This window comes from Desmodus rotundus, chromosome X (genome assembly GCF_022682495.2).
Source record: "Desmodus rotundus isolate HL8 chromosome X, HLdesRot8A.1, whole genome shotgun sequence".
NCBI classification, from domain to species: domain Eukaryota; kingdom Metazoa; phylum Chordata; class Mammalia; order Chiroptera; family Phyllostomidae; genus Desmodus; species Desmodus rotundus.
The window spans coordinates 31098325-31118813 of NC_071400.1; the positions used below are offsets into that span (position 1 = coordinate 31098325).

General features: G+C 42.4%; 1 protein-coding gene and 1 non-coding gene across 2 annotated transcripts in view; both read right to left on the reverse strand.

The window, feature by feature from the left end:
• The window catches only part of IL13RA1 (interleukin 13 receptor subunit alpha 1), a 57362-nt gene extending 37134 nt beyond the window's left edge, over nt 1-20228 (reverse strand). Inside the window, exons 1-4 of the mRNA XM_024559109.4 lie at nt 19884-20228; nt 14000-14139; nt 3699-3837; nt 1565-1685 (exon numbers count right to left, since the gene is read on the reverse strand). Coding sequence (XP_024414877.1) covers nt 1565-1685; nt 3699-3837; nt 14000-14139; nt 19884-19962 — 479 coding nt within the window. The 5' untranslated portion in view covers nt 19963-20228. The remainder of the gene's footprint in view (nt 1-1564; nt 1686-3698; nt 3838-13999; nt 14140-19883) is intronic.
• On the reverse strand, nt 1976-2078 carry LOC112303540 (U6 spliceosomal RNA). Its single transcript, XR_002974667.1, has one exon. It is a non-coding gene; the product is annotated as a U6 spliceosomal RNA (small nuclear RNA).
• Nucleotides 20229-20489: the final 261 nt, after the last annotated feature.

Sequence of the window (20489 nt, forward strand, 5' to 3'; positions counted from 1 at the left end):
CACTCTCTAGCTCTTTACATTTTAAGCTTTAGGAGCAGACAATTTTTTTTTTTTTTATCTCAGCTACCCATTCAGCACTTTGCCTACAATGTGTGCTAATTAAAGTTTTGTTGAATTGAATTGATTAACCTGGTCCTTTTTTCCTTGTCGTGTTGCTAATAATTCTAGGCCCTAAAGCAAAGAAAATGATAAAAGATTAATTGATAACTTTAACAGATTTTGTAGCTATAGTCACATATACCAACTATTAGTTATTTTGTAGAGAACTAAATTAGTTTTTAACCTGGGCAGCATATAATTTTCTTTTTTAAAGGTATACACCAGTGATTTATACATTGCTGTGGGAATATAAAATGGTACAGCCACTCTAGAAAACAGTCTGGAAGACTATACGTTCAGAGATCGTTTCTCTAGTTTGTTAGGAGTAAACAGTTTGGCAGTTTGTTATGAGACTAAATATGCAATTACCATGGGACCTAACAATTGTATTCTTGGGCATCTATTCCAGAGAAAGAAAAGTTATGTCCACAAATATTTACAGCAGTTTCATTCACAATACCAAAAAATTAGAAACAACCACCCTGGCCAAGTGGCTCAGTTGGTTGGAGCAGTGTCCCGACAGCAAAAGATTGTAAGTTCAATCCCCAATCAGGACCCACACGGGAGGCAGCCGATTGATGTTTCTCTCTCACATCAATGTTTGTTTCTTCCTGTCTCTCTCTCTGTCTCTCTCACTCTCTCTCAAATCAGTGAATATATCCACAGGTGAAGATTTTAAATAATAAAAATAAAAACATTAGAAACAACCAACATATCCTTCAAGAAATTAATGTTTAAACAAACTGATACATCCATATCATGGAACACTACTCAGCAATGAAAAGGATTAAACTATTAATATACACAACAACTTGAATATATCTCAAGGGTATTATACAACATTTTTTAAGTCTCCTCAAGCAGTTATATGCTGTATGATTCCATTCCAATAACATTCTTCAAATGACAAAATTATAGAAGTGAACACATTAGTGGTTGTCAGAGGTTAGAGACTAGAGGGTGAGGAGGGCAGGGGGAGGGGCTGCAGAGGGGAGATGGGTTTGGTTATAAAAGGGAAACTCAAGGAATCCTTGTAGTAATGGAACTGTTCTATGTCAACACATGTGATAAAACTGCATAGAACTACACATATACACACAAATGAGTGCATTAATAACTTGTAAACACTGAAAAAGTTTGGTGGATTGTACCAACACCAGCTTTCTGGTTTTGACATTGTCCTCTAGTTATACAGGATGTTATCATTGGGAGACACTGGGTGAAGGGTACACAGGATCTCCCTGTGCAGTTTTTGCAACATCCTATGGATCTATAATGATTTTTTGAAGTGTTTTTTTAAGCAGACACCCCAAAACAGATGTATTTTCCACTGCAATAAACTGCTCATCTTTTTGGGTGTGCCAAAAATATGCTGTTCTTTTTGTTTTTTAAACTAGGTTAGATATAAAGACTCCAAGCACCATCACAACTGTCCTTCCTCTATAAGCATTCTGTTCAAACTTACCAGTAGTAGAGAGTATAGTTAGTGTCAGGACTTGTGTTCCTTCCAGGGAGCCAAGTACACTTCATGTAGCTCAGGTTGTGCCAAACACATTGTAGCTCAGTCACCGCTGACTCAGGATCACCTGGAACACCCAGCCAAGAGTTTAGGACCCTCCTTTCCTTATAACGCAGACTAGCCAATCACTCTGGGGCATAGGGATGGATGGGGTATTTCATGCTGCTTTATCCAAATCTAAAATGCTCACGACTTTCTCTCTCACCTCCACCTACTAAGAAAACACTTTTATTATTATTGAGGGACCCTAACTCTTACATCCCTAACTGGAGACACAGTTGAAAGGTCAACTATTTTAATCATAAGAAATGACTATAGGATTCCTAAATGAATGTGAAAATATAAACCACCTGTATACCTACCTATCTTTTTTTCACAAATTTGCATGTCATCCTTGCACAGGGCTTACACTAGCCTTCTCTGTGCCATTCCAATCCTAGTCTATGTGCTGCTGAAGCACTAACTACCCATCGTTGAAATAACACATTTACTGAGTTATAATTCACCTTCTAATCTTTTGTTCAATACTATCACATCTTGTTCTAAACATTAAACAATTTTCCTGAAGCAATTTGGGAAAAGGTAAGCATAATGTAACTCTTACTAGTTGCCTATTGTGTGTTATGACTTTAGGAGCCTTAAAATCTTTACAATCTGAAATCTCTACCATTAAAAAGTGTTTTCAGTTGAGGCATCATGTCTCTTTATTAAATGCCCCCGTTTGACTGCAAACTTGTTCATCCTTGAAGTGCTACTGTACCGAGTCATCATCAACCATTTTACTGTCATAATACAATTTAGCTTTTTTCAGATTATTTCTTAAACTCCTAAAGAAATGAGAATTGGGGAGTTAAGTTGTTTTAAGCCATGCTCCCACCCTCCTAGCAGTACTGAATTTTATACTTTTACAAATACTACTTCATATACCTTTTTATTGATTTGACAAAGAGAAACATCAATTTGTTGTTCCATTTATTGATGCATTCGTTGGTTGATTCTCGTATGAGCCCTGACCAGGGATCAAACCCACAACCCTGGTGTATTGGGATGATGCTCTAACCAACTGAGCTACCCAGCCAGGGCCACTTCATACACTTTTGATCAGTGCAAGGCAAGTAGACAGAATGGTCTGGAGAATATGCCACATTGTGCTAAGGTTTGGAGGTAAGACATGGGCCCTGCATAACCAAGGTGGCAACATAATATTAATAGATAATATGTACAGAGCATTTACTCTTTGCCAGCAACTATTTAAGCACCTCACACATACTGACTTATGTAATCCTTTCAACAGTCCTGATAGGTAGGTACTATCATTATCTCCAGTTTACCAATGAGGAAACTTAAGGGAGGGAAGAGCTAAGTAATCGGCCTATAGTCGCGCAACTAGAAACTGGCAGAACTGAGTTTTAAAGTTAGACCTTTGGCTCTGGTAGCTCTGTTCTTAACCACTATGTGCTATTCCCTGCATGCAACATAAAAGCCAAAAGGATACTGGGTGAGGGGTGGGAAGGCAGTTGGGGGACAATGATCATCAACCTGAGTACTTGACAGCTTTTCCTAGGGCTAATCTGGAATTGGAGCCAGGCCAGCAGTTCATTTTCCTTTTTTAACATCCTTCCCCAAATATATCCTGTATATCAAAACAAGCTCTATATAATGAGGAAGATAGTACATATTTTGAGGGTTTTTTTAAGCACTGGACCTGGAATCTAAAGACTTCAGCAACTTACTCAGTTTCCTTATAAAATGGTAAGGGTAATAATACTATATGACTTGCTTACTTCACAAGATAAGCTTATAAGGCTTGATTTAAGGGAAATTTTGTGTGTGTGTGTCATTTTTCAAATTATTAAGTGCTATATAACTATTACGCACTGTTATTCAAGGTTTCTGTGAGCACCTGGAAAGCAGGGCGTCCTCATATTGATCACTGTGTTGCTACCACCTAGAACAAGTGCTGGAAACTTATGAGACTCAGCAAAGCTTTGCAATTGATGAATTAATGAACACTGAACATAACCATATGGATAATTTGGAGTTGTTCTCTATATATTGAGAAATTGCTTTCACTTGTTACCTTCAGGGGGTGAGATGCACTTTTCCACTAAAGTGCTAGGATTGTCACTTTCATTGGCGCTACACTGGGACCCCACTTGCAGACAAATCTTCTCATTCAGTGCCACTTCTTTTGAACGATGAGTTTCTGGAGCAATTTGCTATGGTTAGGAAATAAAAATAGGGATTGCTATAGCAAGCACACAGAAATACACTTATGTAATAAAACAGTAGCATGTGGAGATATATAAAAAATGGAGTTATCCAATAGTATAGATAACTTATCTCAACCTAGGGTGATTTTGCTCCACCCACCACGCTAGGGGACCTTTGGTAATGTCTAAGAACACTTTCAGTTGTCATGACTTGAAGGGAGCTGCTACTGGCATTTAGTGAGTAGAGGCCAAGGATGCTGCTAACTATCATACAATACACAGATCAGCCCTGGCTAGTGTGGCTCAGTGGATTGAGCATTGGCCTGAGAACCAAAGGGTCGCCAGTTCAATTCCCAGTCAGGGCACATGCTTGGGTTGTGGGCCAGGTCCCCAGAAGGGGGCTCATGAGAGGCAACTGCACATTGATCTTTCTCTCAGTTCTTTCTCCCTCCCTTCCCCTCTCTAAAAAAATAAAGAAATAAAATCTTCAAAAATGTTTAAAAAAAATACACAGATCAGCCTTCCTTCCCCCCCTACAATAAGACTTATCCTGCCACAAATGTCAGGGGTGCCACCATTTAAGAAACCCTGGTGTAGGTTAAAGATAATTTCCTATTTTTTAAAAAGATTTTTTGTTTTATTGAACTTTTTAAATGTATAAACATCATAACATTTACCTCTAAAACCTACCATACTAAAACATCAACTGTCTAAAAGCAATTCTAAAGGAAAAACAGTAATACTGTCAGAATTCAATTCCAAACACATGCAGTATCCCATCAAGATCAAAAAGGACTTGATCTTGATGGGATCAAGATCAAGTGAAAAAGGACTTCCAGACAAGATGGAGGTGTAGGCAGATACACTTTGCTTCCTTGTAAAACCAAAGGAAGGACTACAACCAATTTAAAAACAAAAAACAACCAGAACTGCCATAAATGGCACTGTATAGAAGTCCAGTAATGGCACTGTAAAGAAGAAACATTCATCCAAACGGGTAAGAGGGGCAGAGACGAGCTGCTCGGGCAGAGAAGGTGCATGGCAAGGCAGTGGCTGGCAGACTGGATGGGGGAGGCGGCAGCTGCCTGACTGGGTAGTCCCACATTCAAGTGCGGATAAACCAGGAAGAACAACTAGGGAGCAGGACAGACCACACAACCCAGGGTTCCAGCACAGGGAAATAAAACCTCAAAATCTCTAGCTGTAAAAACTTGTGGGGGTTGCAACGGTGGGGGGAACTCCCAGTCTCACAGGATAGTCCATTGGAGGTATCCACCAGGTCCTAGAACATACACTAACCCACCCACCTGGGAATCAGCACCAGAATGGTCGAATTTGCTTGTGGGAAGTAGAGGAAGTGACTAAAAGTGGGGTGAGAGCTGAGCAAGTGGCATTGTTCTCTTGGACCCCTCTCCCACATATGGTGCCACAATGCAGCCAAGTGTGTTGCCCCACCCTGGAGAATTCCTAAGCCTCTGCCCTGTACTATGTAATATGTGCATGGAGACAAAGAAATATGGCCTGAATGAAAGAACAGATCAAAACTCCAGAAAAAGAATTAAGCAACAAGGAGATAGCCGATCTATCAGATGCAGAGTTCAGAACACTGGTAATCAGGTTGCTCACAGAAATGATGGATACAAAATAAAGTAAGAAGTGAAGACTACACAAAGTGAAATAAAGAAAAATATACAGGGAACCAACAGTGAAGGGAAAGAAACTGGGACTCAAATCAATTATTTGGAGCAGAAGGAAGAAATAAACATTCAACCAGAACAGAATGAAGAAACAAGAATTCAAAATAATGAAGAGAGGCTTACGAACCTCCGGGACAAATTTAAACGTTCCACCAGCTGAACCCTAGGGGTGCCAGAAGGAGAACAGGAAGAGCAACAAATTGAAAACTTATTGGAAAACACAATGAAGGAGAACTTCCCCAATCTGATGAAGGAAATAGACTTCCAGGAAGTCTAGGAAGCTCAGAAAGTCCCAAAGAAGTTGGACCTAAGGAAGCACACACCAAGGCACATCATAATTATATTACCCAAGATTAAAGACAAGGAGAGAATCTTAAAAGCAGCAAAAGAAAAGGAGACAGTTATCTACAAAGGAGTTCCCAGAAGACTGTCAGCTGATTTCTCAAAAGAAACCTTACAGGCAAGAAGGGGCTGGAAAGAAGTATTCCAAGTCATGAAAGGCAAGGGCCTACATCCAAGATTACTGTATCCAGCAAAGCTATCATTTAGAATGAAAGGGCAGATAAAATGCTTCTCAGATAAGGTCAAGTTAACGGAGTTCATCATCATCAAGCCCTTATTATATGAAATGTTAAAGGGACTTATCTAAGAATTAGAAGAAGATCAAAACTATGAACAGTAAAATGACAACAAACTCACAACTATCAACAACCGAACCAAAAAACAAAAACAAAAACAAATTAAGCAAACAACTAGAACAGGAACAGAATCACAGAAATGGAGATCACATGGAGGGTTATCTATGGGGAGGTGGAGGGAGAGAATGGGGGAAAAGGTACAGGGAATAAGAAGCATAAATGGTAGGTACAAAACAGACAGGGGGAGGTTAAGAATAGTATAGGAAATAGAGAAGCCAAGTAACTTATATGAATGAACCATGGACATGAACTAAGAGGGGGTGGGAATGCTGGACTGAAGGGGGATACAGAGCAGAGGGGGATAAAGAGGAGAATAAAAATGGGACAATTGTAATAACATAATCAATAAAATATACTTAAAAGATACATCAAGGTGAAAAAGACTGCTCACAGAATCTAGTCATCCTGTCCTGGCTGGTGTAGCTCAGTGGATTGAGCACGGACCTGGTAACAAAAGGGTCACCATCTCAATTCCCAGTCAGGGCACGTGCCTGGGTTGCAGGCCAGGTCCCCTGTAGGGGGCGCGTGAGAGGCAACCACACATTGATGTTTCTCTCCCTCTCTTTCTCCTTCCTTTCCCCTCTCTCTAAAAATAAACAAATAAAATCTTTAAAAAAAAAAGAGACTCTGGTCATCCTGGTCACCTCTCAGGAGAGGAAGTACAGAAATGGGACCTCAGGGCCAAAGAGAGACTTTTCATTAAAAATCTTCCTGTATTCTTTGACCATTTTGACTATCTTACATATCAATATAAATTTTAAGGGTTGATGCATTTAATGAGTATACCACACTCTTTTTCTCAAAAGTAGATAAGCTTTCTGGAACCATAAAAAGCCAACTTAAAGATAGCATACAGACATAAATCGCAAACCTGGTTATTGTGATTTAGAATAATAAGATTAATGGTCTCCTCAGAAAAATATCATCCAAGGTGACAGAGTTGGAATAATTACGAATGGAGTTACTTTTAATCAGAGCTCCAAGGAGTTTCCTGTTTTGCAATAGTTTCTGACTCAAGTTGGAGACAGCATTTCCTTTTACATACGTGCTGATGGCCACGAAGGGGAAATCTGTCACAGCTACCTCTATTTATCACCCTAAGGCACTACTCTGCCATGTCTCATGCCTGCTGCCAAATGAACATAAGGGTAACTGTGAGATATTCCCAAAAGCAGCACATAAGGATGCCCTCTGAGAGGTAGCTAGCAAACCAAGAATTCACGAACAATGGCAAAGACATGAAAAAAAAAATCACTTTACAGAGATTGAACAGCTTTTAGGCCCAGACAAGACAGCCCTCTGAAAAGGGAGTTAGCCTGTCAGCCCTGGAAGAAAAGAAAATGAAATTTCTGCTAGCAAAATTCTGGCTGGGAGACAAGAGAGAGTAATTTAGCTCCGTGGACATTTGAGTTTTGTGTCCTGTCAGCAAGGCTATGCCTACCCTCGGTGAGGCCTCCGGCTATTCTTAGGCAAGTACATTTTCGTAACTAATTCCTAACTCTTTGCCAAGAAGCCTACTTATCATTTGGCTTTCAATACAGTTGCTGCCAACAGGGACAGAACACAGCAGTTAGGCCAAAAGAAGGCTATCTACAATATTTCACCTGTATCGTTTTCATGGAAAAGTAAGGAAGTGGCCCTTCAGAGGTGAATGTGTGCTGAGGAAATGAAGCTTCTCAGCCCGTGCAGCTGAAAACCAGCCCCAGGATCGTGGTAATGGTGGCAGGAAAGCTCTGAATGCAAATTTCACCGACATCACAATTTTATTATGCACAAGTCCTACACAGTAAGTTCTCACTTAACGTCGTCAGTAGTTCTTCGCCTTTAAGTTTTACCACAGGTTAATTGATATAAGAGTTGAGTTTTTATGGCATCTCATCAATGTTACAACAAAACGACATTGAACAAAACATTATTCCAGGACTTCTTATATACCGCTGAAGGAGCCACTCTGACCCAACGATCAGTGATAATTCTCGTTTGGAAACTACATTTGTCGTTTGTAGATACCAGGGGAAAATGTGCGGTCAAATGACATGTATCAGAATCATTATGGAAAAACCTCAGTTCTCTTATTATATTAGATACTGCTCCAGGGAGAGGGCTGTGGAATTTTATTATGTATTTTTATTATAATGGAATTTATAATTGAAAAAATACTTCACTACCTAAATTTGAACCTTATGTTTTGGGAATAGGAATAATAAAATGAGTTAGAAAAGGCACGGTAGGGGGAAAGAATCATTTTTTAAAAATCTCTTTCAAGGCTTAAGGTAAATAATATTAAATTGGCATGAATAAAGCAGGAACCCAAATTGTCAGTGATTGTCAAGTCAACCACACCTTTTTCTATCAGACAAGGAACTAAAGCCCTCCCAGCAGATCTTGATGAGGTATGCATGATGGCGCCCATGTGACTTTCAGCTATGGTGACTCATTGCACTGGTAGCTAGCTGCTGTATGACATTATGCTCCACCCGTCAGAGAATCTGGCCTCCTTTCAAACTTTTATCAAAAACCAAGGCAAGAGTCCTGAACTGATCTCTTACCCTTAGGACCAGTGTTAATTTGGCTGGATGAAACCTTTCCCAAGTTGTAGATTCCTTTCTCAGAAGGAAATGAGTGTCAGCTTCAGCTCTGCCTCTCAGGATGCCTGGACAGAACAACAACCTTTTAATTTATTCACCTGGTGAGACTTACCTATCTCTTGGTGATGAAAGATATCTAAAATCTGATTCCACATCCTTCTTGCACTTGCCAGATTGAAAAACTATTACACAATATTAAAACAGTGGTGGAGGACAACCACTTACCTAATTTTTTTTTATTTCTAAGAATTATTCATAAATCCTTGACTCATCTTAATGACCCTCCAACTTTAATACTAAAAATGAACTCATTTAGCAACTTGAGATCCTAAGATGTTCAAATAAGCCCTTTAACATGTAAAAGCTATCATAATGCCACTTCTTCAATATGCTTCAAAGGATATATGCACCCTAGTTTTGTCTTATGATGTTAATGCTGAGTCCAAAGGACAGAAAGAGGAAAGGAAAATTACTCCTGCCATTTATGCTCAGCCTCAAGATTGTAACCTTCAACAGATCCAGATAGGAAGCACCCCCCAGCACTAACTGGAAGGAATAATCCACATTCATCATAAATGCAGGATCGACAATGACCAATGCTGTCAAATGGCTGAAATAAATGACTTTAAGCACAGATCACCCTCTATGGTCTACATTTGGTCTCCTCAGAGGCAAAATGGAGGGAACAAGATTAAGTGATAATATTATCTATAAAAGTAACAATTGCTTATGGTTCAACAATTATTATGGCTAAGAATGCTAAAAGCTAACAATTATTGAACACTAACTCTGTGCCAGGTGCATTACAAACATCATCTCTTAATACACACAACCTTCATATGAAGTAGGTACATTTGACAGTTGAACAACGTGGGATGGGTAGGAGCACCAACCCTCACCCCCAGCAGTCTAAAACTCTCATATAACTTTCCATTTATAGTCAGCCCTTTGAATACACAGATTCAACCAACCATGGACTGAAAACAGCATTTTCAATCCACAGTTGGAAAACAGTGGTTGGGAATACAAAAATACTGTCTTCGATCTACAGTTGTTTGAACACACAGAGGCAAACCCGGCACATAGGAAGGGCCAGCTGTACTTACTGCAAAAAATCCGCACATATGTGAACCTGTTCAGTTCTAACCCATGTTGTTCAAGGGTCAACTGTACTCTTACTAGCTGATCCTCGGACCAGCCTTTTACAAACAAGAAAATGGAGGCTGAGAGAGGTTAAGTGACTTGCCCAAGACCACACAGCTTGAAAGGGGAAGAGACAAAATTTCAAATCCAATTTTGATCCCACTGCCTCCTAGTTACTTTTTGACAACCAAGATGGCGGCATAGGTAGACACACTGCGCCTCCTCACACAACCAGAACTGATAGAAAATTGAATGGCAAGGAAGTCCAACACCAAGGATATAAAAAATAAACATTCATCCAGACTGGTAGGAGGGGCAGAGACGGGCAGCCGGGGTGGAGAGGACTCGCGTTGCCATGGCGGACCGAGACTGGCAGAGTGTGGGACAAACGGGGCAGGCAGTCTGACCACTAGCATACCCCATGGCCCCACATTCGCGCACAGATAAACCGGACAAACGGCGGGGAACAAAGCAGACCCTGCAACCCAGGGCTCCAGCGCAGGGAAATAAAGCCTCAAACCTCTGATTGAAAACGCCCGTGGGGGATGGGGCAACAGCAGCAGAGACTCCCAGCCTCACAGGAGAGGTCGTTGGAGAGACCCACAGGGGCCTGGGGCGAGCACAAGCCCACCCACTTGGGAACCAGCACCAGAGGGGCCCAGTTTGATTGTGGGTAGCGGAGTGAAAGATTGAGGTCCGGTGGAGAGTGAACCGGGCGCCATTGCTCCCTCTCGGCCCCTCCCCCATGTACAGCATCACAGCACAGCAACCAACGTTACCCCGCCCTGAGGAAACACCTAAGGCTCTGCCCCTTTAAGTAACAGACACGCCAAGACCAAAAAAAAAAAAAAAAAAATGGCCCAAATGACAGAACACTTCAAAGCTCCAGAAAAAAATACAACTAAGCGAGGAAGAGATAGCCAACCTATCGGATGCACAGTTCAAAGCACTGGTTATCAAGACGCTCACAGAATTGGTTGAATTTGTTCAAAAACTAGATGAAAAAATGAAGCCTATGCTAAGAGAAACAAAGGAAAATGTACAGGAAACCAATAGTGATGCAAAGGAAACTGGGACTCAAGTCAATGGTGTAGACCAGAAGGAAGAAAGAAACATCCAACCAGAAAAGAAGGAAGAAACAAGAATTTGGAAAAATGAGGAGAGGCATAGGAACCTCCAGGACATCTTGAAACGTTCCAACATCCGAATTATAGGGGTGCCAGAAGGAGAAGAGGAAGAACAAAAACTTGAAAACTTATTTGAACAAATAATAAAGGAGAACTTCCCTCATCTGGCAAAGGAAATAGACTTCCAGGAAGTCCAGGAAGCTCAGAGAGTCCCAAGGAAACTGGACCCAAGGAGGAACACACCAAGGCACATCATAATTACATTAGCCAAGATTACACAGAAGGAGAGAATCTTAGAAGCAGCAAGAGAAAAGGAGACAGTTACCTACAAAGGACTTCCCATAAGACTGTCAGCTGATTTCTCCAAGGAGACCTTACAGGCAAGAAGGGGCTGGCAAGAAGTATTCCAAGTCACGAAAGGCAAGGACCTACATCCAAGATTACTGTATCCAGCAAAGCTATCATTTAGAATGGAAGGGAAGATCAAGTGCTTCTCAGATAAGGTCAAGTTAAAGAAGTTCATCATCACCAAGCCCTTATTATAGGAAATGTTAAAGGGAGTTACCTAAGAAAAAGAAGATAAAAAATAGGAACAGTAAAAATGACAGCAAACTCACAGTTATTAACGACCACACCTAAAACAAAAACAAGAGCAAACTAGGCAAACAACTAGAACAGGAACAGAACCATAGAGATGGAGATCCCATGGAGGGTTGTCAATAGGGGAGTGGGAGGGGGAGAGAAGGGGGGAAGGTACAGAGAATAAGTAGCATAGATGATAGGTGGAAAATAGACAGGGGGAGGGTAAGAATAGTGTAGGAAATGTAGAAGCCAAAGAACTTGTAAGTATGACCCATGGACATGAACTATAGGGGGGGGAATGTGGGAGGGAGGGGGTGGGCAGGATGGAGTGGAGTGAGGGGCGGGGAAATGGGACAACTGTAATAGCATAATCAATAAATATATATTTTTTAAAAGTTACTTTTTTAAGTCTAAATTTCTGTAGGTATACTGAGGAATTAATCCAATTTCTAGGCCAGAATATCACCTGACTGATCCTTGACCATAGTTAACAGGCTAAGGAATAGGAACCTGTTAGAAAAAGAGTGACCTCTGCTCAGGGTTTCAATTAGATACTTAGGAGAGACTCGAGTCTTTCCCGGAATTTCTCAAGATTGAACTACCAAAAATTGCTACTAAGACTCTTAAATGCCTAAAGCACCTCCTTAAGAGCAAGAGGAAGCCAACATTCTGAAAAGCAGAACTCTGACTAAGTTTCACTGCTAGAAATATTACAGGCTTCCGCATTTAGAGGACTTCTTTTAAAACGTAAATGCTTTTGACCAGCCTCAATTCTTTATCACTTAACACTTAAACCTCAATTAACACCTCAGCAAGAAAAGGTCCAGGAAGGCAGATTAGGACATTTCCCTCAAGAGAAAGAACCTATTCCATCCTCACTTTATTAAGCCCTCACATACATTATTTTCCACGCCCTAGCAAAACCAGGGAAGTGAGTAGAGCGACACTTGACACACAAGGAAACTGAGGCACAGAGAGGTCTTTTCAATTTAAGTAATTTACCCCAAGCCACTGAGCTAGCTAAGTGGCACACCAGGTAAAACTTAGTTCTCCTGCCTCTTCCTGTGACCAAAATGCTTGAACTGGTGATTTCACAATTCACTGCTTCAAAGTACTGTCACTAATAACAACGTCTCATTTGGCCTCCTCAAAATCCTGAACAAATTCAACCCCCAACATTCCCTAACTCCTCCACATACACCCCCACTGAAACAAGATATAAAGATATAAGACAGTTTTGAACAAATGGTCTGATGCTTTAAAGAATCTGTTCATTAGAAGGGGCTACAAACCAATAAAGCCCAACCAAAAACTCTATTAAATAAAATTATCATTTATTAAAAATGAAATTATGCCCCGGCTGGTGTGGCTCAGTGGACTGAGTGCCAGACTGCTAACTAAGGGGTTGCCAGTTTGATTTGCAGTCAGAGCACATGCCTGGGTTTTGGGCCAGGTCTCCAGTAGGGGGGCACTCAAGTAGCAACCACACATTGATGTTTCTCTTCCTCTCTTTCTCCCTTGCCCTCTCTAAAAATAAATAAAATCTTTTTTAAAAAACCTGAAATTATCCAATCTTGTTAACAAAAATTCACTGAAATGGGCCAACTACAGCTGACTGGAAAGGCTGAAAGTTCCCCACATTTTTCTTCAGGCATCATGAAACCTTCTAGTCAATCCCACCTGCTAAGTACATCTTTTTTTTTTTTTTCACTTGCCATCAAGCGCTTTCCTTTGCATCACAAAGTTCTTATATATCTATCTGTGCACAGGACTAGCAAGATGGTGATTATGAAAATTCCCTGACAAACTGAAAGTATTATATAGATACAAGGCTTTAGGCAGGAACACCAATTTTAACATAATTATTTATTGAGTGCCTAATAGATAAAGGTATCTAGCATTTCCTATCAGAGAATCTCAATTGCATTTGATTATCAAACAATTAGCAAATAATTTCATGTTTTCAATTTTCTCAACAGTTATTTCTGTAATTTTTCCAGTTAAAATTTAGACATAGCTCAAAATAAAATTCTCACCTTGAAATAAGATTAGAATTTGGCTTATTCTTTTTTTTTAATTTTTTATTTATTGATTGATTTTAGAGAGAGAAGAAGGGAGAGAGAGAGAAACATCAATTCATTGTTCCACTTATTAGGCATTAATTGGTTGATTCTTGTATGTGCCCTGATTGGGAATCGAACCCGCAACTTTGGCATACAGACAGCATTCCAACCAACTGAGCTACCCGGCCAGGGCAGAATTTGACTTATTCTTGGCTCCAATTCATAGCATTCATTTTATTTAATCAATTCTGTATGTTCTAGAAAACTTACCTTATCTTGCTTGTTGCCAAAATGACTAAAATACCATAGACTACAATTCGGGCTGGCTCCCTCCGGAGGATTCCATGTCCATATTACTGTGCAGAGGTTTTCAACAGAAACACTCAAATTCGTCACAGGCGGCTGAGTTTCTGTTCAAATCAAGCACAAGAAATAAATTTATCAACATCAGCCAGTTTTGGGGGTGGTTTATTTAATTCATTACTCCAAGTCCTAGATGCCAAGAATAAGAAAAGTGGGTAGAAATATTTAATGTTTATTGATATCAGTACTTAGAACTCTCCACATATTCATCTGTTGAATCCTCACAACTTTATGAGCTAGGGACTATCAGCCTCATCTTAAAGACGAGGTGACTGAGGTGCAGGAATGTTGACTCACTTGTCCTATATCCTAGTGAATGACAAAGCTGGGTGGAAACCCAGAAATTCATGTGGCTCCAAGGCCACATTCTTAACTCGTTGCTATACAAAGAAGTGTATATTCCTAAGTTTCCCTCCTACAGGCATCTGGGATTCCCCACACTTGGGATCCACTGTCTCCCTCAATAAAGTCACTTCCATCTCAGCAGTTCTGCCAGTGAGCTTAAGCAGCTCATCTGTGTGATCTGGCCATTGTTTTGATAGCTTTTCTGAAGAAATACTGAGGAAGAAAGATTAATAGTCCTTACTGTTCCCCTGGAGTCTGACACTAAACAGCTGGAACTGTACCTTTAATTTATCCAAATAGGGGAAGAAAAGAGGAGAAACTGAACCAGTATCTTAAAATTGTGTTTCATTTGGAGAAAACCCAGCACTGTGTCCACTATTCACTGGCTATTACTTTGCAGCTAGCTCTAAGATCAGGGAAAGGAGTTTACTGCTTCAGCCAAACACAGGGAAATAGGTTATGTGGGGGGCATCATTTCAAACTTTCCTAAGACCTTCTCTCCTGAGGCTAGGACTACCAGGTGTACAGAATGCTCTGTCCTCCCTTTGCAACAGTTCTGTAAATCGAAACTTATTCCAAAATAAAGTTTATTAAACTAATTTTTAAAACAATCCACCCAAATGGTCACTACCGTGGCATACTTAATCATTATTAAGGAGTACAGTTATATTAATTTGTCGATCGATAGTCATATCTCATATGCTATGCTACCTCTTTGGAGTGCACTGGGCATCTTACAAACTCTGCAGTACTTGTGGCATTACTTTCAACAGCACAAAACATTCCACGTGCCCTCAAAATATCAACCCCACAGGCACTAAGTAGTTGGGATTTCCCCAATAGTCAATTTTGTACATAGCAGCCTACAGAGGCCCTGGACTCAATATTCATCCCCTCTTTCCCAACTGTACTACCAATAGATTTTCAACAAAGTAGACCAGAAGCCCAAACGTGGGAAGGAGCAGTGCACAGCAGGGGTGTGCTGTGGAAACAGATCTGTGGAAACAGGGATTTCCCATTATAGTCCATGCCAAACCAGCTAGTGTCAGGGAGCACCAGTGGCTGAGGCTATAGGATTTTAAGGGATTACAGGAGTGTACAACTATTCTGTTTTGGCCCCTCTAACATTACATCAGTGATGTTTTTGAAGACAAATCATTTGTCAGGTACAGGGCCTGTAATAGAAACTTTGTCCTGCTGAAGACTACAATCTACTTTAAGATTCTCTGCCTTATTTTGCAGGTTCCAGAACCACACAGCAGCAAACTTCCTAAAACAACCTTCCCAACTACCTCCCACTCCCACACAAAAATTAAAGCCCTGATAATAAAAAATATGATGTGTTTATGGTTCACTTAAATCAGACTGCAATTTTCAAGTAATTGAAGACATTTTAAAGTCTACTCTTAACCTCCATATTTTAATAGACCAATAGCCTGCCCTGTTTCTTTTTTTTTTTAATTTTTTAAAAAAATTTTTATTGTTATTCAATTACAGTTGTATGCCTTTTCTCCCCATCCCTCCACCCTACCCCAGCTGAACCCACCTCCCTCCCCCACCTCCACCCTCCCCCTTGGTTTTGTCCATGTGTCCTTTATACTAGTTCCTGTAATCCCCTCTTCCCACTGTCCCCGCCCCCCCCCACCCTGGCTATTGTTAGATTGTTCTTAACTTCAATGTCTCTGGTTATATTTTGTTTGCTTTTTTCTTCTATTGATTATGTTCCAGTTAAAGGTGAGATCATATGGTATTTGTCCCTCACCGCCTGCCTGCCCTGTTTCCAATCTCATAAACGGATTTAATTTTCCCAGCATCTGTTTTGAAGTGTCTTTCAGTCAGATCTCATTGTTTTGCATTTTAGGCTACTTGTGGATATCTGCCATCCTTTCTTTTCCCCTAATGGTTCCTTCCACTTCTCTTGAGATTTTTCTGCTTCCTATACTTTAAAACACACACATATACATAGATGCACACACACTGAACCTTCAAATACAGTCTCAAAATGTTTAAATGTATATGAACACATGTGGATGTGTCTATAGTACAACCAGACACCTACATAAATAGCGGAGACTGTACTTCTTGCTCACAGGTAATACGACACAGGATTTCAGTATAGTGTAATGACTAAGAGCATGGACTGTGGAGCCAGGCTGCCTGAGTTCATATGCCTGCCATGCTACGTACTAGCTGCCAAGGTACTTAACCTCTCTATGCCCCAGTTTCCTCATATGTAACATGAGGATGATCATAATAACCTAATGATTATTATGAAGATTGAATGAGTTAATAGAGATAAAATGCTCAGAACAGTGCCTGGCATAGGCAAGTGCTAGATAAATGTTAGCTGCTCTCTTTTTCTCTGAAGAAACAAAACCGATTAAAAAAATGCTTTGGTTTTGTCCGAAGGTGATCATATGTCCATGGCCTTTGAGACAGAATATCTCTCTTCTGCCTGATAAGCTTTCTTTAGGCATTTCATTTTACCCATTTCTTAGAAGCGGATCACTGCCTTCAGACGGCAAAGTGGGAAGGAGAGAGGGACTCAAGTAGCTCCCCCAACTAAACTTCAAACCTCAAGTGAGTCTGTATGATCATGTAGCACAATATCCTGTTCTAATTAGGAATTACCACAATCAATGCTCTTTCTAATAAGGCATGTTGCTTAGCTAATAGTTTTGCATACATATTTTGGGAAAAGTTAAGGATATCACAAGAATCAACCTCTGTCCATTTTTTCTTGCATCATCATCTCTCTCTGTCATCCTAATCACACTGATGTGTTCTGCTGGGCCCCCGCGAGGCAGTCAGTTATGGTCCTGGACAGGTGTTCACAGGACAACTTTCTAGTAGACACCCTCAACCCTGGATTTCTGCATAGCTTCACACTCCAGTGATTCCCCTTACCCACTTAAATCTCCCTGCTCGCTTCTCCTCCAGTGTCCACTCTGCCTCCAACTCGGGGCCTTCAAGGGCAAATGAAGCTCCTCTGGCAGGACTGACTTTGCCAGTGCACCCTCCTGCCAAGCCAGGCTCGTCGCTGATCACAAAAGAACACTCTCACCTTCTCACACCAGGGTCTTGGCTCCTGTTATCCAACGTCCCCATGGGAGTAACTTCCCCACCAATTCAAATTCCACCCACCCTGAAGGTCGAGCTCAAGTTTTACTGCTTCCATGAAACTATCAGCCCTCACAGTTGCCCCTCTTCTAAGCACCTAGAGTACTTATTACTGTTTGGATCACACAGACTGGCAATTCTAAAGCAAGTCTCCAATGTATGATCATTTGCTTCATAACAAGTGGCCTGTACATACTTTCATGGGTTCCAACCAGTTCTGCCCTGCCACTCTGGAAGGCGCCGTGTTCCTCTCCCAATAAGAACTCCCCTCACTTCTAAACACAGAGGCACTGATACAGTGGTTAAGGCCTCTGAAATCAGGCTGCTGGTGTTGGAAGCCTGGCTCCTCCACTCTACCAGCGGTGAGACTTCAAGCAAGGCTCTTCACTGTGCTTCAGCTTCCTCATGTACAAAATGGGAGTAGTAACAGCACCTACAGGATAGGTTTTGAGTAAACATTAAATGAAATAGTACAAGTGAAAAACTTAGAACACTGCCTGGCACAGAGTAAACACTATATAAATCCTAGCTGGTGTTATTAATTCACGCCACAATGTGGGCTACCAATCTAAACAGACTAAACTAAGATGGTAACCTAATCATTCTCTAACCTCTCAAGATTAGAGCTAGAAGAGCCCTTAGAACTTACAGAGTTCAACCTTCTCCTTCCACAGAAAACTGCTGCACAAGGAAGGGGAAATGCCTAGCCCTGGGTCCCACAGCTGGGAAATGTCAGACCACTAAAACTCAAGTCCCCTGACTGTTTTTTTCCCCTTCATCATACCTCAATGCAACTCTATCAATATTTCCAACGGGGAAAAAAGGGTCTGTATTCTAAGTAATCAAGTTACAATTCAGTCGAGGTTGCTAGTATTATCTAGAAGGCCAGCTGTTGTTTCAGGTGTGTGTGGGAGGGAGTCTGTGAGAGGGAGGGCGCTGGAGTAGCACTGTGAAAATCAGGGGACTAGTGAGATGGATGACCCTAGACAAGTCCCTTCTCTTCACTGGACAGCAGTTTCCCCCAAAATTATGGGAATCGGATCTCCCCAACAGAACTAGAGGTACCTGGGGGCAAGCATGATACTGTACACACTGAGGTTCAGAGCAAACGTACGGAGCCTGGCTGAGTACTAGACAAGGCAGACACCTGAATAATTATTGAGTGACAAATTTCAAACCTCTCTACTCAATGCCACCTTTTCAGTGGGATTCCATCCTCCTTACAATGGCAAACCTCTTCCCGGCTTTTGTTTTTCTATATAGTAATTAGCACCATCTGACATACCGTATATCCCTCCCCTGCATTCCCTCCCAACTGTACCAATAGCAGATAAGCTGCACAGGGCGCGGACTTGATCTGTTTTGCTCACCCCTGCATCCTCAGCCCCTAGATACTGCCTATCACACAGCAGACTCTGCATGTGTTTTGCTGAGTAAATTAATTGAGAATGTCAAGGTTTCCTAATCAGTATTTCAACTTAGGTTGCAAAGCAAAACACGCTGGTGAAAATGCAGTAAGTAAAATTGTGGGTGTTTGTGTCAATGTGATAATAACAACTTTTCAAATTTGGAGCTACTGTCATTGCCCAAAATGTCCAGAAGGCCACTCGTGCCAGGAGCTGTCCGTGGGGAAGACATTGGCCCCAACTTTTCACATTAATTCTGACAGGTTAAGTGAAAGTTGCTGTATAGGGTGATGGGTTTACATGAACTCTGTACTTTCTTTGCAACTTTTCTGTAAACAGAAAATTATTCCAAAATATAAAGGTTATTAAAGGGGAAAAAGGCATCCACCTGGATGCTACTACGGATCTGGAGTTCTCAAGGGATTTCTTGGATGCCAGAGGAGGCCGTGACTGACACATCCTTTTCCTACAAGGACAAGGATCTTTATAGATTCCCTTCACTCGACCCGGCTGGCCCGGATCTCGATCGCCATCCCAGCTGGTTCCCGGCCCCTCATCTCCTCCTTGACTCACAGGCGACATTCTGGGTCCCGATTCCCCGAACCCCGACACCGCGGGCACGTTTCAGTCCCGCGCCCCGGCGCCAGGCTCCTTGGCTTTTCTGAAGGCGCAACGAAAGTGCGGCGTTGACTCTTTGTCCTCCCGTTCCGCGTCGCCGCCTGCGATCGGGAAAGCCCGGGCGCCCCTTGGTCCCCCACCTGGAAGCGTGTGCCGGAGGCTGCCGTTGCCTAGCGTTGAGTGTTGAGAAGACAGACTCCGGCGCCCACTCCCTTCACAGCCTTCGGCCCCGTCGCGTCCTCGCCCGCCTGCCGGCCGCGCCCCACTTCTCCCCTTGCCCCAGGCCGGGGGGCTGCACTCACCCGTGGGTGCGGTATTCCCACAGCTGGCAGCGCAGAAGAGCAGCGCCCACAGCCCGCAGAGCCGCGCCGGCAGCTCCATGCAGCCCGTCGCCTCGGAGCCCGGCGGGCCGCGGCAGCAGCCTCACCAGTCCCCGCCTCCTTCGCTCCAGCTCCCACTTCCCGGCTCCACCGCCCTGGAGGCTGGGGCCGGCGCAGACGGGAAGGGCCGCCCCGCCCACCGGCCGCAGGTAACCCAGGCAAGCAAGTACAGGCGGGGGCTGGGCGGGGCGGCTCCCCAGATGTGCTGCGCCGCGCCGCACCTGGCAGCACCGCCTCCTGGACCTTCCGAAGTCTCTTCGCGGGCCAAACAGACTTCCTTGACCAAGTCTTGGCCCAGCCCTAGCGCTTGACGGTTGCCCCTCCCCCCCGCGCCCAGGCCGGCGTCGCCGCTGCGGGCCAACTTGTGGGGCCTCAGAGATGCCAAGAACTGTGCCCTGCTGGACACTGGGGCAGGGCCATCTACGGGAAAGAGCTTTGGCCTGGGAGTCTAGAGACGTGGCTTCCAGTCGTTGGCCTCTGAACCATTGTTTTCTAAACTGTGACTCCAGGGTTAGTAACCCCAGCCCG